This window comes from Saccoglossus kowalevskii, chromosome 15 (genome assembly GCF_978046115.1).
Source record: "Saccoglossus kowalevskii chromosome 15, keSacKowa6.1, whole genome shotgun sequence".
Taxonomy (NCBI): domain Eukaryota; kingdom Metazoa; phylum Hemichordata; class Enteropneusta; family Harrimaniidae; genus Saccoglossus; species Saccoglossus kowalevskii.
In genome coordinates, this window is record NC_140655.1 from 32,397,426 (window position 1) to 32,422,043 (window position 24,618).

At 34.8% G+C, this 24,618-nt stretch overlaps 1 protein-coding gene across 2 annotated transcripts in view; it reads left to right on the forward strand.

Annotated features, from left to right (window-relative positions):
* Positions 1 to 1,545: 1,545 nt before the first annotated feature.
* Positions 1,546 to 24,618, forward strand: part of LOC100313591 (ephrin receptor type B-like protein) — a 96,215-nt gene continuing 73,142 nt past the window's right edge. For both annotated transcript variants that reach the window (XM_085490735.1, XM_006821124.3), the window contains exons 1-3: positions 1,546 to 1,650; positions 2,707 to 2,783; positions 3,290 to 3,944. In XM_085490735.1, coding sequence (XP_085346861.1) covers positions 1,560 to 1,650; positions 2,707 to 2,783; positions 3,290 to 3,944 — 823 coding nt within the window. In that variant the 5' untranslated portion in view covers positions 1,546 to 1,559. The remainder of the gene's footprint in view (positions 1,651 to 2,706; positions 2,784 to 3,289; positions 3,945 to 24,618) is intronic.

Here is a 24,618-nt window from a genome sequence, read left to right on the forward strand (position 1 = left end):
AAAAAATACACAATTTCACAGAGAGCGAGTTTCAGATATGTTCGCAATATATTTTTTCTATATTTGACACGTGATTAAAATAGACCAATTATATGCTGAAATGCGATATGAAATCAATGTTCTCCACTCTCGACATGGCCACATATTCAGTTGAAGTGTATGGGCAGTAAATATGGCGCCACCATATTACGCGGAATAGACACGTTACACAATGTACAGCATTCGCGTATTTTTCTTGAGGAAAAAAAACACGTCTAGCAAGGACAAAACATTTCAATTTAGTTGGGAGTAGACATAACATACATACATACATACGTATGTATGTAAGTATTATCTTAAAATATATGAATTCCCGTCCAAATTTAACCCGGATCGTTTTGTGATCAAATTAAAATGACTAGACGTCGCGACGAATCGTCGGCCAATCATGTCACGTCTAATAAGCAGAGTCAATATTAGAATAACGAACAACAATAATATTTGAGCAAATATGATCGGAGAGTTGTTCACCTGAAATGAACACGTTTGGCGCTGTGGGTATGAGTAGGAATGCGATAAAACATAGACTCTATAGTATATTGTAGCGTGGTATAAACACACAGTACACGGGGTGTATGCGAGGAATACCATAGCCATGTACGCTACAATGGCTTACACATATCTGGAGAGAAAATTAATACAGCACATACTTCGAAAAGGACGTTTTTAAAGAAAATGAAAGCATTTAGCGAAGAACGTTAATAAATAAAAAAAAAAAAAAAAACCGACGTAAAGACGACAGTTATTTTCTTCCTGGTGTTATTGACTGGTATGAAATTGCGTAGGCTCTCGATATAACTATGCATTTGGCAACAGGTGGGGGGTTTGTTTAATTTTTATTGAAAAAACAATCTAGCTCGAATTTCGAATTACACTTGGCAAGTTTCATGGGAACTTACAGTCATGTATTGTGGGTCTGCGTTGAGTGGCCCATTGTTCATCCCGCTAAATTGTAGAACGTGTCCCGATTTGAGTGTATTTCCCCACTCTCTGTCTGCGCCGGCTTGACAAGCAATGTAAAACATCTGCTGACATGACACAGGAATCACTCCAAGCGGCACAAGAGTATAAACAAACAACAAAGACGTTAATACAACGTAACAGAAAATAATAACGCAACCACTAATATGGCAACAAAGCGCTGAATAGGTTGGGAGCTTTCACTTAAAGGCATATTCCGACAACAAACTATCAACAAATGAATCGTAAAGCTTTCTAAAAGCACTTTTAAAAACGAGACACAAAAGACGGGATTGTAGTATCGTTATTTCAATCTGCTGTCAACGATGTTGTTTTCCACTGTTCTCCGGGTATCTGGCGATTTCCCGGTGGTCTGGTAGACTTTTTAGGGTTAAAGTTAATTTACAATGTATGCCCTCTATAGACAAGATAAGGAAAACGATTCCCTTGGGTATTCCCGAAAGCTGATACCGTCCATCGATACTGGAGCGACCATCCCTGTCATTGAATAGTTTCGCCCAGTGTGTGGAGTTTCAATCATTTTCATGAGAGTACGCGACATGGCGACCACGGGGTTTACACTTTCTCCAACTTCAACGTTGTTTTTAACAGTCTTTCTTGCCGTTTTAACTCTCACAGTCTGTCTACAAGGTAAGTGCATTGAGTTGCAATGCATTAGATTATACAGTTCCATGACCAGTGAAGTTTATGGAGTTCTTTGCCGCATGAAAACATACTTTCTATCCCGGCATTTTAAAATTGATTCGATCGCGTCGTCAGCTGTGTTGACCTCTCCTTCAGTACTATCAACTTCGTTGAATCGTTCGTCAGACTGTTTTTCCTGTCTTTCATTTGATTTCCATGCACACACTAACACAATTTCTCTGTACTCGTTACACTGTAATCATTTACTGTGGATATGTGCGTAGGTTAGCAAAACAAGTGAATGTTCCCGGCATTTGAATTTGAGTGCAGCGGTGTTTAATGTTTCACGTTTGATCAGTCGACTTCCGTTGTGAATTTTGGGAATAACCTCGAAATTACTAAAACTTACGTCATTTTGAATCAGAACAACCTCACAGAGTATGACCAGCTTAGAAACTTTGTGCGCAATTAAACTTGTATTTTGTTATTAGGACGATCTTGGTTTGTGTCTCATGACGACTTTACTCACATGAAATTTTAGGAAACATTATCTGCAGAAGAAAGACGAGACAAGCATGACGATTTTGCGGTCGTTCGCCTTGTTTTTCCCCGTTATCAGCGGTCCTGTCGTCTGCAATTAACCTTACCGTTGCTTTGCGGTAACTACATAAAGACACAGGCCCATAAAACTGACTCTTTCACATTAACAGTAAGCACGTAAAAACTAGTTACAGTACGCTAGGTCAATTGTAGTAGCGGAGACTTTATAATTGTCTCAAATCAGTAAAAAGTTTTTGACACATTCCGCCTGAACAATAGTCTGCGAAAGTCTCCTTTCACAACTCTTGTTGTTTCAGACAACATTTTAAGAGTGGCCGCTTCGGGGTGCTAATGATATACACCAGGAATCAATACCCAGCATAATAATTCTATCTATCGAAACTGTTATTTTCAGTGGAATCGACAATTGACCAAAGAGGTAAACAAAAAGTAAACAGTTGCAAACGTGCGCGTATGTAAATAAATAAACCGTCTTATTTTAATTTCCCTTTACGTTCACAGTTCCCCTGTATAATTCACAAGACCAGCGAAGTTTAGGATGGACGACCTACCATGAAACATCGTCAGTACAACCAGAGGTGAGTAAAGTCGACACAGTTAGTTTGATTATATTTCCACTATCGTACTTTAATTAAAGGCGTACACAAACGTATTATTTTCAGTGGTCCAGGTACTTGATGGTTTTAGGAAGCCAGACATATTTACACTTCACTTAAGCTTCCTGGTAACAACATTAACTGTTTGCTTGACACCCCACAACTGATAACCTAATCACATTTACTGGGGGTAGTTTATTTTTCAAAGAGTTGACAATGAGGCCATCTGTGTTCTGCCAATAAACATTTACAGCTTTCAATAGAAAATATTCTCATTTGTACAAGAAATCTGGTTGTAAAATTCTTTGCAGGTCAAAACATGAACATGAAAGTGATAATTTTGTTTCTGTCTTAACTTGATTTTAGTTAGTGTGTATTACATAATTTGAACCCCCATCACTTAGAGCTTTGAGTGGGATAAACAATAGACAACTAATAGTTTGTAGCAATTTTAATATTTTGTCTATTTATTCCTTAATTTAAAACAGTGGACAGAGACTGGTCCAAGTGGAGGAAGGCGTTATCAAATTTGCCGTTTTGCCAATGGTGGGAGGCAAAATAACTGGCTTCGGACTACGTGGATTGATGCGAAACAAGCCAACCGAGTGGCTGTTGAGATTGACTTTTCGATGCGAGAATGTGTTGATATTCCAGGTGCTGTGTCTTGCAAGGAAACATTTGACTTGTACTATTATGAGACTGATAGTGATAACGCTGACCAGAACTGGCCTCCATGGTCATCGCCCCCTTACAACAAAGTTGATCGTATTGCAGCTGATGGACGTTTTACACATGACACAGAAGTGATCAATACGAAAACCCGACATTTTGGACCAATAACACGCAATGGATTTTATTTAGCATTTCAAGACCAAGGATCATGTCTGGCTATTCTCAAGCTGAAAGTATATTATCTAGCCTGTCAAGAAATCACCATGAACTTTGCCTATTTCCCGAAGACTCCAGCTGGACCAAAATCCACAGCACTTGTGCAAGTTACAGGTGATTGCATTGACTTCTCACAACCGATTGGACCAGAGAATCCTGTGTACCAATGTCAAAGTGATGGCACATGGACTTTGATAGATGGGAGTTGTGCCTGCTCTCCTGGCTATGAAGCAACTAGTGACCGAGCTTGCCAAGGTAAATTTCTTTTTCTCTTTTTGTTAAACAAGTATAATTAACTTCCCAGTAAAAGATAAAACATTGCAAAGCAACAATAACCATGCATCACTGATTGAATATCCCCTTACAGTATTACTAAGCTTAGCAAGATTAGAGTTGGAGTCAGTTTTCAAACTAAGGGTGGTGTGTTTTTTTCATTTTTGGAGATTAGTCCTTTTGCAGTAGAGGCTGTTGGTTCAGCTTATCCCCCCTACAACCATGATTCCTGTCTTTGTTTATTCACTAAATAATCATTACATATTTAGTTGCTAAATGCATGTTATAAACACATACACTGAGCAGCTGTCATTCCTTGAAACTTTTTTAATAATAATATTTGCCAAAAAATGTCTTTGTGATTAAATTTCAAAAGTTGTATAATTTAAAATTGAATAAACAAATTGAAATACAGAGTGACGGAAAGGTCAACACTTCTCACTGGACACTAATATGCTAACAATTTATAAATCAGAGACGAGTGTCATGAGTAAGATAAGTATGTTGGTGGTATGCTGTGCACTGGATCAGCTAGTGTGGGTGTATTCTGATAAGATTGTGTGGGTTGCATGGTGAATGGCACATTGCAAATGACCATCAACAATTTTTTTTGTTTAATTCTCCAAAAGGACATCCTGTTGGTTAACTCAACGCAATTATTGCATCATATCATAACAGTAACTTCTGAAAAAAATAATAAATGTGATTTTGTGTGATAAAATGATAACATGCTGTTTATAAAATAATCATGTACCAAATTACTGTGCTGGCAGTGAGATTTAAATTGGCAGTGTGTATGTCTGATTGGTTGAGAAAGCACAGTGCCCATCAGGAATTTAATAAGCTTGTAATCAAGAGGGGGGGAGGGGGTGGTTCACATTCCAAGCCACCCTGCATGAACCAATGTTTTCTCTCAAGTTTGTCCTCGGGTTTCTGGTATCTTGTAAAATAATCACAGATGGAAGTCCCTAGTAACAATTTCGAAAGTGCTTCGGAATCTAAATATTTGTAAAAATTGGTCATAATTTGAAAGTTCTCATTATCACCATGGAGATTTCAAATCAGTCATAGAATGAATATTTTAGATCAACAACCCCAATTATGATAGGGTAGTTGTCAACCCTTTTGTACTTGGCCTCTACTCAGTTGAACACACAAAAGCACTTCAGTGATGAAATGTGTGAAATTCTCAAAAACCATGTTCACGAGTCTGTGTATATTCCAATCAGCGTGGATTGTATGCATGTGCATGTTCTCCATGTTTGAGCGGTATTCGCATGTAATTGGCTTCGAGTCCTACGCTTGTTTTTTATTGAATTCATTGAAATTCAGTATACATATATTCCATGAATGGAACTGACCCCGATATTTCACATTGAAACTGATCACGACAGAAAGCAGATTTCTTTGAAATAACGTAGTATTGAATACTATTCCTATTTTTTGTTCAGAATTTTTTTTTACTAAGTGGGCGGGGCAGTGCTGACAGAGGATTGGTATCTATAAATATTTACTAATGCATTTTTGTTACATATTTTAATGTGCTGGAATGCTTATTTTGAGTTTGTATAGACTGAAATATAATAAAAATTCCACACCCAGAACATGGAGTTCAATGGAGAGTATTTTTATACTGCGCAGTGTATCTAAAAATATAAAAGTGTCTTAGGATTAATAACATAAAATATTGGGTGAGATGCATTTGCTTGCTAGGGGAACATTTTCAAATTTTAAGAAGTAAAAACAGCTAATTCAATGTTGAGAAATTTGTTCTAGTGTAGTCTCGTTTGTATGGGTAAGCCATACTGGATAGAGTAAGATCTCTTGTCAGAATAAATTGATGAGCTGGAACTCAATGACTCATTCATAGCATTCAAAATGGAGGGATCTAAAATCGAAATAAAGACAAATTTTACATTGATTTTTGCCAATTTCAGCTGTGTAAAAAATATTACACATTTCTTAGCAATATTTATGGCATGTTATCATTTGAAATATTTTGTTTTGCTAAGAGTTGAAATGTGCAGAATTCAATTCACAGAATAAGTGAGATTAAAAAAGATATTCCTTGGCAATGTCTGTATAGAGCTATTACCGTGTAGGGGTTGTCTAATATATCACTTTTGAAAAGTAAAGCAGAGATGAAGGAATTCCGAGCTTATCATTCCGCTTTGTAAGAATCAGTCAAGGGAGTAGTAATGCAATGATGAATGCCATTGAGCTTGAGATATCTCTGTTCTCAATTTGACCCACCAAACCAGTGTCTCAAAATCTTACATTTCTGACGGGATACATATTTGAATTTTTAAGCAAGTCAACAAATGAAAATATAACTCTAGTTTGGCGGGAATTATTCCTTATTGAAAACTGAGTGAGTGCAGTGATGTGTATGCCAGTAAATGCAATTTAGCTTGTATGCTGTGTACAAGGAAACAACTAATGTGTTCTTGAGTGTATAAACATAGAATTCACTATTCACAACGTCAAAAGCTAATAAATGGCTAGCTACATTGTTGTCATAACATTCTCTCTCTTCAATGTTTAAAATCTTTGTAAATTGACCTTAATTAAAATATATCTCCATTTCACCCCAGAACAATTAATGTTTTTTTTTTTAACATGGTGTCAGTACTTAAAGTGAGAATAAAAAACAGCATGTGTTTTTTGTGTTGTCTAATTGGCCTTGTTGTTTAACTATAATTGGAGGTCTGAAATGCAAATTAAATAAAGCTTCAAATTCAGTTATGTGTGAATAACATTGATGTCACTTCAGGAGTGTGGCTCATCAGTATGGTATTGTTCAATTGTAATTGTGATACTGTTACAATGAAAAGACTAATTATATTGGCTGTTAGTCATACAAAACAAAATGTGGGTCATCTTCTTGGAGTTGAGATCAAGGTTTGTCTCAAAGAATGCAAATTAATAAAGAAAAAAAAACATATTGCTTGGGAGAAATTGAAATCAATCATTTGTTGAACACATGATGCCGTTAATACACTTGTGTATAACACCTGTGTATGTTTCTGATTAGGGTAGATACGTCAAAACGTACTAATTGTGACTACGATTTTGTTTCGCCGCTGGCAGAAGACAAAAATTCCTTCAAAGTTATACAAACCTAACAGCTCTATCAGCTGTGCACTGAAAGTTGGATAATTGCATTTTCTTTCTTTAAAACAATCGTAGGAACAGGCTAGGTCATGAGAAATGTTGACTGCCAAGAGAGGAGTAACAGACTGTTTTAACATTTTTTTTTTTTGCCAGACTATTTGATAGGGGAAATCATTGATTTAAGTTCACAGGATTTTCTTGTCACTAACCAAATCATGAAGTAACGTTATTATAGACTAAAAAATAACGGACCAATTCACTGATCAATTTTTTGTGTGAAGATTGAGTTACAAGTGGGATTTATTTTAGCATGAGAAGGAATCAAATTAGGAGTGCTAGAAATTTTACTGGCATTATCAGCAATGAGTTCTCTAAGTCTTTGATAGGTAGTGTTAGAGTGAAATGGGCATCTCTCTGTGTACTTTATAAATGGAACACATGGTAATCTAAACAGCATTGGGTTTCCCCTGAGTGCCAGATAGCGTTGATTTGCTGATTCTATAATTATGTTTGCGTTCTCTACATGCACTGTAGACAGTAATAAAAATAAAAATAAAACTATAGTTCTTTAATATATACAATGAGCGAAGAAATCTTAACATGATATGGCCGAGTGAGCCGCTCTCTGTGGATTGGCATTCAACTGTCCTTTGTGTTGACGTCCATTCAGTGCATTGTTTACAGACTCTACAGTTGTGCTATTGCTTTAGTGCAGTTCTAAACAACGCAAATGAATAGAGGCTGTCTCTTTTACTACTGTGCCTTATTCAAGGGCAGTTTTCCATGAGCCCATTTCATGCAGATGTAAACAAAATCCAACCCATGGGGCCGATGTCTATTCTGGGCATTTTGTGAGTAACGAAAATAGAAACGTTTGCTTGATTCCGGACATAAGTTTAGTTGAATATTTACTCACCCATCCTAGACGGAGACTATATAAGCTCACTGAATTGGAAACTTTTATAGTTCATATGTGTTTTGACATGATAGACATGTGCACACGTTTTCAACCGAATAGCGAGCAAAACTGAGAACTATGTCACATGGTGTTTACTTGTGTTGTTGTTGACCATATTTCAAGTTTCCGTGCATATATTTACAGAGTAAAAATTATAAACAATTATGCAAACACAGACTGTTACTGAACGCTGAGTCATCGCTGGTTGAGATCCGAATAATTATTATATTACAAATTCCGTTCCCCTTCCAGTTCATTTGATATTGTACAAGCTACAGTTGCATTGTTTGTTACATGCTTGTCTTGCACTGAATTGACGGCCGTAATCGAGTGTGTTTTCAGCATTGGAAGGGGAAGTCAGAAATGAGACCCTTCTGAGAAGCATTCCATAGAATTCCTCATCAAGTGTTTGATGCACGGAGGTAAAGATGCATGTTTAACCAGCGAGCTGAGTCGGTCACTAGTAGTAGACTGTGTACATTCATTGAGAATCTGTGATTGATCGACCGTTCCTTGTTAGTTCGCACTGTATGCTACATTGTGCCAAGTCTATAAATATAATTATAGGCAAGACCTGCTTGGAATCAATCAGTATGTTTGATATTATTTATATTCAGTTTTTTCAAGTGAAATAAATTATAGATCCCTTGGATACTTGCATATTTTTGACCGTTGAATTGATTCCAGCAGTTTATTTAGTTTTAATAGAAGTTTCTATGGATTCCAGCATTACTTTTATAATTTCTGAAATCAATAACTTGTACGTGCTGGGTGAAATAGTCTACCCTCCTATAATAATACAGTACAGACATATATTTGGTGGTTATATGCAATAATAGCAATGCCTGGTTTGAACTCTGACCCTACATGAGGTCAATATTTGCCTGGAATGTGCATGTTACCATTTGTTCAGTAGGTTTTGTGTGATTTTAATTGAAAGTTTCTAAAAAATTATGACCCTGTTTCTAGTAATAAAAAAAAAAACATTATGAAGATCTGTATGCTTATAATCGTCTTTTTTTTGTCTATGATTTTAAAGAGGGAACGTAAAATGGCACAGATGTGTTTATTACATTTTGAGCAAAAATAAAATATTGCAACATTTCTGACTCAAAATAATGTTTCTAATTGTTCTAGTTAATCGTTGAAGTGAACTTTGAAAACCGGATATAACAGTCATATAAATAGATGCGTGTTACATTGTACATGCAATTAATACATCGTCTCATAAATCACGACTTGTGTGTGTGTGTCTCGCTACCTGCACTCTTTGAAACAATTGCTTTTTTCAGAATTATTTGACCTTGGAATATCCAGGTTCTTGGTGGTAGAAAATAAAAACAAAGTTCATTTCATTAAAAAGTAAGGTTTTATAGTATTCCTGAACTTCAAGGCATTTTGTGATGTCTAAAGCGGTATTTTGTAATCCTCTTATACCCACATAGGAAGTTGCTGCAAGTTCTTTGAAATTATCAATCCACATAAAAGGAAGTTACGTCATTATTAATGATGTATTAAAGAGAATTTAACCTGGTAGAACCCACTGTGTATGCATGGCAGGTTTTGAAGTAGCTAAAAATAAAGAATCATCATTCAAGGACAAATTTGAATATAGGACATTATGTAGTTATGAAGATTAGTTTATTATTCAGTGAACTAGAAAATAGAGTAAACAATCTCAACACACCGTGCATTTCATGTTAAAATACTCATCAAACATTATTTGAAAACACATTATATTACCCTTTAAATATCATGACAGCAGCCTACATGTGACCCTTCCACCCCTATTTGCCTATTAATGGTATAACCTTATCTATTGAATAATTGGGTCATTCCAATACAATATATATTGTAAAATATGTTATTTTACGTTTTGGGTGTTTTGTATAAAATTTATTTTCGCTGTTTTTTGATGAGTTGATTGTAAAATAAGGTATTTTCACAGGATTTTATTTTCACTGATTTAGCCCTTTAGAAAAAACAGCGTAAACAAATTCTAGTGAAAATAAAGTAATTTACTGTAACACTAACAAACGGAAGAAAATATTTGCATATAATAATTTTAGAATATTTATGAAATGGGGGTACCATTTTGTTTCTTGTTTGGAATGGTAGACAAATATAAAAAAAAGCAAATACAAAAAATAGCTTCAGTGTAATGTATTTTTGTTCTTTGAATGGCTTTTCTGGTAATTCTACCCTGCATTATTGCTATTGGGGGAGATAAGTAAATATACTGATAAAGCATCAAATTCAATTTTTCAAAACACGCAAATGAGGGGACATTATCAGTCGCATCATGTAAACTATGGTTCGTATTTGCCAATGAGACAAGAGTAGGCATGACATTTGTACTATCTGGTTAGCAATCGGCTGAACAATTGTACTGGAGATGTATTGCATATATAATAAAAGTCGCCATACAGGTATATGTACAACAGTATGGTAGATGAACAAATGCATTACTTGTCTTAATTTTGATAATCATACAAAGTGTCATGACTTTTGTTGCTTTTCAGTGTGTATTAAGCCACACCCAGTGCTCTCATGACATCCAGATCAATTCTATTCTATGAATAATTGAACAACAGTGTCTTAAGAGAGCTTCTTGATGGCTTTGTTTGCTCATTAGAAAACGGAGCATTTTCTTACATCTAGGGGCCCTACATCATAACACATTGCAACCCATTCTGTAATAACTTCCCGCCCAAGCACATTACACTTTAAATACAGCATGCGGAAATGTTTGAATGAAATCAAATCGCACTTAAAAATAATCCTCTTCCCTGCAGGGTATGGCTTAGTTTGTTATAAGCCGTGTAGACCTTGCCTGCAATAGCCTTTCCTCATGCGTCCAACACTGTACATTCAATTTGGAATGCAGTGTGAGAGCAGTATACATTATGATATGCATACCAAATTGCATTATTTAGTAAGGCTTCAATTACCACACTTCAAATGCAGAAAACACTTCAAACTTTGTGTGTTTTTGATTTTCCCCATCTAGTGGGTTTCCTTCCCTCAGGCTATTATACATTGCATAGCGATTGACGGGATCTTTAAATCACATTTACTCCAATATTTGTGTTTCAAGGGGATTGCCACCCTACCCAGTGAGGTGGTTGAAGTGCAATCTCTGGTGGCTCTTGGCTGTATTCTCCGTGACTGTCTATGTATTTTTCCCTTTGGCACTTTGCTGTATTTGGTGACTGTCTTAAGATTGACAGGGGAGCAGAGGGAGGTTTTTCACTGGTTCATTTCACTGTCATTGCAACACAAGTGACAAGTCTATGCATCAAAAATTGAGTTTAGGTTGAAAAGTCTGGCAAATTATGAACCACAGAGTCGTTGCGTTCCTAGGAGAGATCTCTGAAGTCATCCATCGTACTTCATTCATCATCTACTGTAACTGATTTAATTTTAAACGCTCCATACTAAATCTAATATTTGTTTAAAATAGAATTGACAAAAAAATTAATCTACTGTGGATCTCTCAAAATACTACGTAGATAACATTTTGCTTTGAGTTGCCAAACAGTGTTTGATTAAATGTCGTCATCATAGAAACAAAGCCCTCATTACATTTTGTAATGCTATTTGACCTCACAATTTCAATCAAAATGAAGTTGTCAATTTTTTATTTTCTCTGTATTATGATGGCTGTTCTAGCCCATGTACCAGTACCCTTAAATGACTTGTATGTTACGTTTTACGCCATTTTAAAGGCTAATAAAATTATTATTATTATTATTATTATTATTATTGTTATTATTATTATTATTATTATTATTATTATTATTATTATTATTATTATTATTATTATTATTATATTAAATCATCAAGAATTTGTTTTACTCTTTAAATCCTTCAATATTTCAGAGATTGATAAAATATTACTCCAAAGACATAAGAAAAGTCATTTATATTTACTCTATAGTTTATCATTTGTTTTATATGTGTACTATGGTTTTATACGTAGACCAGTATGTACCTGCAATTCGTGGTGATATCTGTTGAAATCCAACAAACCATCACCCAGGGTTAGCTGTGTGAAACTATATTCAATTATCTATATATTATAGATGTTTGTGTGAAAAATGTGTTTATTCTAGTCTAAAAGTTTTATTAATAAACATATTTTTACATATTATCATGAAATTTTGTCTGGGGGGGATCTGCGATATCATATCTTGTCTGTTTGTCAAAATACTGAAAAATACTTTATTTTTGCTTGAAATTAATTTTCACTATTTTTGCTGAAGGAATATACCTTTTTTCCTATATTTTACATTCAACTTTTACATTCAAATCAGTGAAAATATATTCCATACACAATACCCAAAAAGTCTTTTCAGTGAAAATTTATTCCAGCTAAAATAAATTATTTTACAGTATTATACCAAATTTCTAGCATGTAGTATCATTATTTAGAGAATTTTATATTATTTGAAAATAATACAAATTTTTCTCATGAGCTCAGCTGATGTGTTTAATTATTTGGCTGGTTATATTATGCCAGTGATAATGATTTCCAAAACGGTTGAATTACTAGTTTAGGAAATACCACAAGCAGTTCACTTTGAAATTCAAAAGCAGTTGAACAGTCCTTGTAGGTGAAGTTTGGAAATTAGCGATGTCATAGTTCAATTATACCAATAGAAATTATCAGAATGTGTGACCTTTTTGAAATTGGTATTATAGTATATAGTACGTCTATACCGATAGAAAATACCAGGACCTGGTGGTTACCGTGAATACCATGGTAAATTATGCATACATTGCAACAGCTTTTAAATGCACCGAGCAGTATGCCTTCATTACAGAGAACCAATCAAATTGCCTGTACTTGTGGAAGCAAATGATCAGTGCCCTAAAACTAAAAGAAGCACTGATTGGTCATATGCTTTCATGACATTTACTCATGAATATTAAAATCATAGTTTTTAAATACAGGCTTTGTCATTTTAGTTTGCCAGAGTACAGTATGTTTGGATTGAAGCGAAAAAATACTGTGGCGGGTGAGAATATAGAGAAAAAAGTACATGCATTTAAGCAATTGTAATAGAAAATTGTATGGTATTTCACACTAAAATGAGTGTTAGTCAAACAGTATTTTTACTTCACTTGTACGGCCACTTGTAGACATGTTACTAACAGACCAGGTACTGATCTTTCTTAAGTATATTGAAAAAAGACGTGTTCATTGAAGATTCAGCAGAAGACAGGATTGACTGATGGCTGTGTTGTCTTGACATATGGAAATTCGGCAATGTGTTATCGTACACCGTACAGCGATTGAAATGTGGCTAATCAGGAAAAGTATGACCAAGTTGTGGAAAACTGGAGGTGACGTCTTAAACACGGTATCCATCTTTGGACTGTCAAATGCACAAAAAGCGGGACACAACTGAAAAGCATTTTAGCGTGTCTTAATTACATGCAATGACTATGTTCAGTCAAGTGAAGTCTTTGAGACCTGCCCTCTTCTATTGTACACCACACAGGCAAACGTTTCTATAAGATGCCTGTTGTATGAAATAAAAAAAAGTGCTCAATTCGCTAAATAACCAGTGTCCAATTTAGAAAAAAACTTGGCAAGATTGCAAGTTTGGTCACTGTGAGTGAAAACATAACACAATCTCCTATTGTGTCACATGATCACTGCAGCACTGGAAAACTTCTGGTCAGACGTTTGCGTCACATGATCACCACGGCACTAGACTTCTAGTCAGATGTTTGCGTCTTACCTGTACAACCTCTGTGTGAATAAAATCCTGTAAACAATAAAACCATCATAAGTACTGCACCTCGGGAGCTAACTGTTGTATTGAGGTGGTATCATTATGAAAGCAAAGTCTGAAATTGAGGTGATTCAGGTCATACCAATTAATAATGAACAATAATCACAAAACTTTCTAAATCTTTGCAACGTAACAAAACATGGCGGTTTACTTTTGTTTACTCTTGTTTACTCGTCTCAGACGCTATTAATTCCCTCCAAAAAATTGGGTTATTGCAATCCCATGTGGTTATGATGTGAAGGATGTAACCATGTAAATCACTGTGCGGGCAGGATGAGGATTCCTCGCTTTTATTTTAGGGTCACTTCACGTGCAATGATGGGTATCAGACAGTTTCATCTGTATGTCCACGGGGCAGATGTCACTTTTCAGCAGTCACACACTAGTGCAGGGCTCTTTATTCACTAGTGAATATTAAACATACGAAGACAGTACAGGCACGTTTTGCTGTCACAGTCGTAAGACAAACTGTCCGATCTGGTAAGAAATGCTCAGTCATGCGGATAGACACGCAGCTTAAGTCTAATCAAGACCTAATTTCTAATTTCAGCAAGACGAACTTATTTACACATGGATTGTATGCGATCAACATTTTTTTCCATCACAGAATACATAGTTGATTTTTTTGTCGTTTTCTTCAGCTTCAGCTTTGGCTGGACTACGCTGGACTGGACTATGCGGTTTCCTGCGCTTACATACCTATATCCCCTCTAAATTTCAAATGGTATGTCTGTAATGAGGTGAATCACTCTTTGAATGTTTGGACATTTTTAAGGACATGTGACCTGTGCATGGTCTAAGGCAAAGTGGTGGTAATTAGTTCGTATTAAACTTATAAATTCCACCAATAACAGTTAAACAAGGGGAACAATAATGTTTGTTTTTTCTCTCCTCCTCTAATGAAGATCTATAGCATTCTCTGCTAGTCTTGCTGTCTGTTGTCCTGGCAACCATGAAATATGGCTTTTCATTTCCACTTGCTGATCGATTACTCAATGGGAGAACAGAGGACGATATTTCAAGCCCAGCATTGTATGGTTCCTATCCTATAAATCAGTCCCCTTCAGTAGAAGTCAGCTCCAAAAATCTGCCTGTTGTTATGGCAACATTTATATTAATGCTTATCATGTTTCCCTATATCAGAATAGTTTTATAGAGAGAATTTACTACCATGGAGATGTTTTGAGTATTTTTTCGGAGTGTACGTGGAGTAATTGGTGCCCATTGCAGTGTTACTGATTACTGAATATCTTGCCAATTTTTCACTTGGACAAAGAATGAGCTAATCTAACCAGAACTTTTCAAATCTCTTAGTAACTGTTGCTTGGCAGAAAAAAACCTGAAAGCATGATAAAAAAAAATGAGAAAGAAAGGTATAGATTACAATGTGTGTTAAATAAATTTATTCTTTATGAAACAACATTTTTGGGGTGTGGGTGTAAATGTTTATGTTAGTATCAGTTCGCCACAGCTTATCTATAAAAGTATGCTGTTTGTAAATAAAGATTTTGGCAATAAATTAACACAATAATTACAGATTATTATTAACCTGCCAGCCCCATGTGCTTTTTACATTTACTTGATCAGATAAGGGTTAACTTGCAATGCTTACATCTTGGTATGTGTTATGTTGGCAGTTTTATCCTGCTGTGACAGGACTGCTGTGTTACAAGACAATTTGGGGAAATTGTTTTATTTACAATAATGATGGTTGAAGTCTGAATCACAAACACCCTGTGGAATTGTCTTTACTATAGAGACGCAGCGAAGCAAAAATAGAGGAAATCAAACCATTCTCACATTTCTACTTCAAAAAAAGGCAAATTATGAAATTGCATCTTGAGTGAAAAGTGGATAAAGCGTGAATGCTGGTGAGAATTAGTGCTGCGTTTTACTGTTTCAGATGCCTGTACATAGAGGGAGATCTCTTCATCTTTTATACCTTTTTGTAGCCTCGTAATGAGGTTGCAGCAGGAGAAAATACGTTTGGTACTTAATAAGTCTGGCATACAAACACTATTTCGTTAGTGTCTGCTTTCAGGCATTGTAGACTACTTTAATTTCACAAATTTGCTTTCATTTTGGCGAGTCACAGGAAACTGGAAACATTTATAGCAGTGAAAATTTTCTTAGAGTCCATTATAGGCAGGGAATCATAGTAACTTTGACAAACATGCCGAACATGCTCAAATCATCACATGCTCAAATCATCACATTAAATCTCGCAGTGCTGGTAAAATAACTTGCTGAACATGCTCAAATCATCGCATTAAATCTCACAGTGCTTGCAGAATAACATACCGAACATGTTCAAATCATAGCATTAAATCTCACAGTGCTTACAAAATAACATGTATAATGATTTAGGTTTTAACGACTCTTTATGAATATAATGATTGTCTCTTCACATGTTGCTGTGCTGGGCTGTCCCACTGCTTCCAACTTGTAGGCATGGTTTTTACACGTTTGCTCTTTTGAAAACAACATTCCAAGGTGTGAATGTCATAGTACTTTGACCTATCATTGACAAAGTGGCACTTTTGATAACACATAAGTTTTGTATTAAAAATAATAATTAAAGCATTATGTTCGATATGAGATACATACGATGTATACAATGCGTAAAAATATGTAGCAGCACCCCCCCCCCCCCCAAAGTGTTATTTTGACTTAACCATTATGAGTTTTACTGAAATATCTTATTCTTGATGTTAGGTATGGTATGTTGATGCCAGTGTTGCACTTTATTCTTTGAACTGTATTTTAGCAAATTATATTTTCAGACCACTATTAAAATGGAATTCTCAATTATCCACTCTGAGATGTGAAATCAGCAATGTGACAATTGTTCGAGTCGTTGTGCTTTTAGTGACTCTTTACTGATTGCTTGATCTAAAAGCAGAAGCGATGTGAATAGGAAAAAGTTGTGAGAGATCAAATATGTATTGTGCAACAGAGTCGTAGCTTGAATGACATTTTGTTAGAAAGGACTTACTTTATTTTGACAACTTGATGAGAGAAATGCATTAGATATAATAAGCAAAAAGATGAAAGAATCAAAATATTCGGTTCCTCACAAGACGTATTTTATTTCTGTTAATGTCATAATATGATTGCATGAAAGATTTTCAATACATGTAGCTTGCTTTTGGGGTAATGTAAGATTTGATAGTTCCAAAGATAAAGTATGAAAACATTGTACAGGTTTCTGATTAGGAGTGACAGCAAGTGGGTTTAATTTCAACGTTTCTTTATATTGTAAAATACAACTTTATTGCAGTCTAGTGTACACATATATTTTTTCTTATATGTTTTTTTTATTGCTTTGTGGATTGAACAAGACTCGTTAAACTTTGTGCATGTATTGCGTCAATTTTAGTAACAGCTATAAATTGATGAATGTCGCTTAATCACGGTTGTAATAGTTGTTGCCGTGTGAATGTAAAAAACTGTCAGTTTACTTCCTTCAAACTCTTGTGATATTTATGTGTTCATTGATCAAAATAATCTAGTTGTTGTCCACATTCTAATGTTTGAAACATTTTAATTATGAAAGTTTTCTTCAATATTGTTGTATCCAGGATATCAGTTTGAAATGTTGGAATTGTGTAGTGTAGTAGAAAATTAGTTGGAATGTCCTTTCTGACCCAGAACAATTTACTTGACCAAAACCGTAAATGTTGTTGGTTGTTCTGTGACAGATACAAGTATATGCTAAGGAAGCAATAGATTTATGTCGTAATAATGTTTTTATCACGCCTGTCTTTCAAAATCGTGCAATTCAAATCTACATGATCGGACTTCACTTGGTAATTTTTAGTATTTATTTTTAGCTGCAAATTCTGATTACATTCGTGCATAGACCCTCTAGCGGGTCTATGATTCGTGCTTGCTTTATGGGTCTTTACTTTATTTGACCACTGAAATTGGTGAAAACTTTTGTTTGTATGGTAAGAATGAAATGTAACACGTTGCTATCTACCATTTTACTGCATGTTGTTTTTTGACACCATTCACTAGTTTATTCGACTGGTTTTACATACATTGAAATGGACTGCTTCTAACCCGCTGACCTTGTTACTGATGAAGACATATAGCCAGTCAGCTGGAAGTAAAGGTATTTCAAAATGCCCAGGCAGCTGTGATGGTCCAGATTGTTGTGCTTGGCAAAAACTACTGAAATAACCATACTTTTAGTAAGCAACCCATTAAGTGGAATCGCTGAGGTGTCAGTTTCAAATTTTGTTTTGGATCACAATGTGCACTGCAAGTACAGAATACATCCGATGACATCCCTTACTAATTGGTTGAAAATGTACAAACACCTAAAATCTGACTGATTTGTCTCAAGATATTCTTACTATTCAATACTGCAGTATTTATAACATGAGTTTTTATGCATGGTTAGGCAAGAACAGACAACATGTTAAATTGTAATTGCGTAAGATGAAATTAATTAGCTCACAAGAATTTCAAACCTGCGTCTTTGTAGCTGATTACTGATTCCCCTTGGTAATTAACGAAGTCAAGGATTATCTGCAAAATTTGATAATTATCAAATTGTATTTAAAAGTTGTTTTAATCGTGCAATATGCAGATTTTATTGCAAGCAGCACATCTGATTGGTTCATCAATAGAAACCAGTTCAAACTGGATTATTACATAATGATTTATGTCTTATTTGGCACATTTTATAATTTAACCGCTGTTTGCGTTGTTGAGCCACATGATAGTATTAATTCAGCTTATTGAGAACAAAACCTCTGCATTCAGGCCGATATTTTCCCACGCACAAAGACTTGAATGTTTTTATCAACCGTTTATCTTGTTGTCCAATGATATAGACCGATTAGAGCAGTGATTCCCCCTCAGCAACAAGCAATGACAATCTGGTTTTATGCTGGTGCCGGAATCATGGTGTATTACCTCAAGCCATGATAATAACATACCCAATGTCTGTATGGTTGTGATAATTGCACTTCACTGCATCTTGATAGGGAGCAAAAACCCCCCTCCCTTTTTACCATGGCGATGAAATACAGCTTAGCACACTCTGTCTACTGAAGTGCAAGACAGAAAAATAGATTAAACCAAAAGACAAAAGATTTTGGTTGATAGGCGAAGTGTTCCTGATTTCCTGTGATCTCCCCGCTATTTTCCTACATACAGTATACACACATATCTATGTTTATGTTCATTGATTTTTGTAGGTGACAAGGGTGTTGGTAGGCTATACTTCGCAAAACATTATACTTGATTTGGCCGTTGGCTTCATTTTACCACCTGGTAATTCTCAGAGACAAAATGAAGTCTTGTTTTTATGCACATTGTACTGATACATCTTTAGGTTCTAAACAAAAAAGAAGTATTGTGTATTAGGAAAAAATAGGATATATCTGATAAAATCTTACAAATATTCAAAAAACTGTCTTTGGTTGCATAACATAAATGTCACATGGTATATCCAAGATATTCCATAACTCGTAAGCAAGTGTAAAAACCACCTACTTACTGATAATGGAATATTCCATGGCTTAGCAGACTGTGAGATCTTATCACTTCCACAAATTAATAGGGGGCAGCTGTTTTTTTTTTTAGAATCTCTGTACTTATTCAGGGATACAATTGCCATGGCAACCATCATTCATCTCATCAAGTTGGTCCGATTCTGTTTTTTTCTCCAGCCAGTTCATAGAAACAGCATCTGATGTGTTCTAAAAGCATTGCACACAATACGTAGTAATAAACTTACTCCATATAGTGACAGCCATAAAAGATATGAAATTTGGTGCATGCAATAAACCAGATAGTAGTAAATTAGTGGAAAATTTGTAGATGCTTCGTGGATACATGCAGTGATTGTTAGTTTTTTTTCTAAACAATATGTGGTCGGCTATAACAGTATATATATTTAATAAACTATTCACGTTTGGATGCAAGATTCTGACTGAATTTATTATGGAAATTCTGAGGAATATTCAATATTCTTGGAGAACAATGATATCGAGTATATTTATCATTATTAATTTGAACAAAAAACATGACATTTTATTCATATGTTCTTTAGGTATTGTTGTTTGAGGCATTTTGTTCAGAAGACGAAGATAACGACAAGATTTTCTTTTGAAACAACGCCCCAAGACAAAAATACATAAGATATATTGATGTATGAAATGCACATTTTTCTCGGTTTTGCATAATACCAAAATTAAAGGAAATTACAAATATAAATGAAATATGAATTGAGTAATCATCCTAATCAGTGTTTTAGGAAGATTCAGAAATCTAAAAATTCTAAAATTGATGAGATATTAATTGTATTATTTCAGTACCACATGTTACTTGATGATTTGCATTTATAGTGGTGAATTTAACTCTTTCAATTTTATCGGTAAATATAAACTATCCATATATTAAGTTTTTTTGTTTCGATCAAGAAATGTCCGCAAAGTTGAATACTATCAGTTTATATAAAGTCAACATAAAATTAAAATAAAATAAAACATAAAAAAACAAATTTATTTATTTGCAATTTTAGTTGAATGTTTGTGTTCAAAATGATTGTAAAGCTTATCTGCTCTTGTGTCAAGTGTTCATACATACTCAAAACTAGAGAAACATTAGACATTTAGCAACAAAACCCACCAATTTAATGCACATACTGATTTCTTTAAGTTGTGTCAGTAGACCAAGTGTTTGGTATGCAGCCGATAAGTGGACCCAGACACACCAGTCTATGTAAACACACCTCTAGATAACCCATTGGGCTGCTGTAAGGCAAGAAAATGTTAAGAAAAAAGCAACAATTTTAACCTCAGTGTTATTTTTAGGTTCTGTTTTTCCTTAGAGTACATTTACTGAAAATAAAAGAATGATTGGCCATGAGTAAACTAAGTTTTCACTTCGCGTAACTTGCATTTTATCGCTGTTTGCCTTCACTCTGGTTGTTTAATCGTCAAGGCAGTGCTGTGTTTCACCTATTGTGAAGGCTCGGCCGGGGGGACTACTGGGGAAAAAGGACTTTGCAAAGTGGGTAGTTAGGCCAAATAAAAGAAGGGAAAAGTTGTGTTTGTTTATTCTGAACTGTTTCAACAATTGACCACCTGTGTGAGCTGAAAGGTTCTTTTTAACACTGTCAAAAGTTTGTAGTGCTCACCAAGTCATCTACAAATTAGCTCTCTAGCTGTGTATGAGGAAATTGACTTATTGGGGTTGGAAAGTCATTTTGGGGTTGTATTTGAAGAACAACTTGTCGAACAACAGAACGGCAATAGCTGGCTGGTACCTTCGTACATCAGACCACCTGAGTTTTAATGAGACTAAACAAATGGTGGCAATCCCTGAAATAGGCTTAGCCTCTGGCAATGAGCTTGCATGTTCAGTATAGGGGTTGAAACAACAACACGAAGGTGAATTGTCACTCCTTCATAGTCACTCTTTTTATTAAATTAGCTTATTGTATCAAATTATTGTAGAGTGACTCTGAGGATTTCTGTTGGTTGGTAAAGTTGCCACTGGGGAGGACATCAGAGATATGAATGTGTGTGTATTCATTTGATGTTAACAGGTTGTATGTAGGCAACACAAGGGAAAAACAACAACTTGAATGCTGACTTGATGTTTATGGCATGGGTTTTTTTAATTAAAAATATGCACAATCCATCATAGCTGCTCATTACATGTTTACATATAAAATACAAAATACTGAAGGAATTATATACTTTGTATTTTGTGCTGTTGTATGTACATGTGTCGTACTTTATATAATTGAAACAGGTTTTGTAATTGTATTTTACACAGACATGCCTTGATTTGTTGTTGAAGAATCGATACAAGTATTAAAACATTTTAATATACATACCGAAAGTGGAAAAGTTAATTATTAAATGAAATCTGGAATATTGAGTGTACTCTACATGTTGTACCTATAACCTAATGAATGTTTTTGAAGTGGCAATAGAAATAAAAAATCACAAGTATATGTTGATTGTAACCCAGCTGCATAAGCAGCATACGTTAATGATAAAAACATGTACGTGGATTCAGACACTTAGTTCGTGCAAACACTGAATATACCAGTAACAATAGTGAAATATGCACCCTAGTATTAAACCATTTAAAACACCACCTCTTAAAAACACTTTGTTTATTTTCTCTTTATTCTTTGCTATTTTGAATCACTATTTTGATCTCCTCTATGTTGTCAAAACCTGGAGCATACCAGTGATTTTATGGTCACTGCTGAGGACACATTTTCTTGGCTTTTGTGTTTTTTCCAAAGCGTTTCCATCAAACAAAGACATCCTTGTAAATTTTTCTATTTAGAAAAGTGATCCCTTTCAACCAGTGTGTCAGTGTTGACAGGTTTGCAGGCTATGTGTTCAAGTTTTTCTGTGCATGGTTTTCCTTATTATTAGCAGCCTGGTTTGTTTTAACTCTATTTAAAAGATTGTAAGAAAAATTATCTTAGTTTTAGGTCATAGCTGACTTTTCAATTCATTTCATTCAACACATCAGGGTCATAGGAAAACCGAAGTCTTTTCAGCTCTTTGTTCCTATAGTCCACTGGGAGACCAGTCAGACTTAATTAAGCCCTAACAAGTTGAAAGAGTTGGACTCAAGGAAAAATGTCTTTGTGAACTTTACTGTACACATAAAATACGATTATGCACGGTGTTTTTCGTGTTTCAGTTTCCGCAGAAATCAACCAATGCATATGTTCATAATGATTCAAACGAATAAATCCTTATCCTAGGTTGCTGGGTGATAATTTCCAAGATTAAACTCAAATTTATGTCTAGCATCTATTTTTTCATTCTTTCTTATGACAGGAAATGAAACATTCTTTTATAGTGTTACAGGCTAGCAAATTAGATTCTTGTGAAACATATTGAGCTGCTATTGCCATCAAACTCTCTATTGAACTCAGTCTACTGATCCCATACTTCTTTAGAATATTATTTTTTTCATCAAAAAATAGTCTTCCCGCAGGCACTTTGTAATGCTATACTGTATCAACTTACTCATACTAGTAATTCATTTGAGGCTGGAATACAATTTTCACATGTATTACGTTATGTATGCATTTGCTGGCTACTCTGTTGGAGAGTATTTTTATATTTATGTGACAAAACAAAATTATATAAGCATGTCCAACATCTGTGGGATAATTATTTTTAAATACAAATTATTTTTGTGAAAAGAAAATTATTTGTGTTTCAAAAAAAAAAAAAAATGTTTGGTTGAAAAGTGTATTCAACAGGCTGCTTGTAATGTTAAACTACATGGTAACAAAATGTTTTTGAGTATCAGCTGAGTGTTTCCATTAATATGTGACATGCGTGACTAACTATCAAACTTATCAACAAAACTCAGCTAAAAGTTTCTTTCTTTGTATTATTGCAAGAGAATTGTCAGGCTTTTGCTGTCTTGTGCTATTAAGGTGATGAGTGTTAATTTAACGATAATATGTGTTACTTAATTACCATGGCAACACCAGTTTCTCTTGTGAAGTATGGCGAGTTGGTATGCATGTTTTTTTTTTTGAAGATGAATCCAGGCATGACGTGATTGGAGCACAGGAAAACATGCCGTAAAATGCACCTTTTTAAAATAAGAATGTTTTGATTTACAATTCCTGTGTAGGAAGGTGTTCTCCACTTTGTATTGCAAAGCAAAGCTATGACTAATTCACAGAGGAAAGGAATGACCGAGCGTGAGAACAATACACCCAACATTGAGGCTTCCAGTCAGTGTTGGGAAATGGTGTGCTATTGAAAATCATCCACCGTGCACAAGGGGGTGTGTTGGTATAGACAGGAACATCATTGTTTTCATTCCATACTAATAAACACAGGTACAATCACCTGTGAGGTATATACCACAAAATGCCAAAATTTATAAAGAAATTACAGAAATTACAAGAAGAATTCTGTTCAGAGGTTTTTAGCAAGTCATAGCTTTTTTTGCAGTAAAAAACTAAAATGTGTATGCGACTGAGAAAACCCTGTTTCAAACTTGTTTTCACAAATCGAGAATTTGTTTCTTTTTAATGTGAATGATTTACTGGCAAACTGAATTTGGGTTAAAAAAACAACAATTAGTAATTAAAATGATTTATAATGCTCATTAGAGGTGAGCTAGGTGGTCCGGAAGATGTTGTGTGTGTTGTAGGAAGATACCCAGCCCAGTAGAGAACCAGACTGTCATTTTCTTTGTCTCCCAGTTTTAATTAATTCTTTTCGTGGGAAATGATGTCTTCATCAACAATAAAGGGTGTTCTAGTTCTATTGTAAAATGAGTTTTATTGCAGACATTATTTCATCGTTGAGGTATTTTTATAAGAAAAAACCCAGATAATTATCTTTTTTTGTCTAGTCAGTAACCTTAGCATATATGGAACTGGTGTTTCAGGGTTACTTGAGTATTTTTAAAAGGGGGTCTAAAGAATTTTTTCTTTTTTTTTTTATAAAAATTTATATTTGGGGTAGAATTATTTAGACCCTCTCACATTGTTTTGGTCAGTCCCTCGTTTGGTGTAATGTTTCATAGCTTTTAATATGATGACTTGTTGTATGGAAATCTGCTGTCTTTGTGATCAAATGTCTAACTTTTTCATGTTCAGTGTGATGAGGCAGGATGGTGGTACAATAAAACTGCTCAGACAGGGTGAAAGGTTGTATTACCTATTGAAAATTTACCAAAGTGATCTGGACAACAGTAAATAAGAGGCTAAACAAAAAACTATTATCTCTCCAGGTATACTCAGTATGTTCAGACT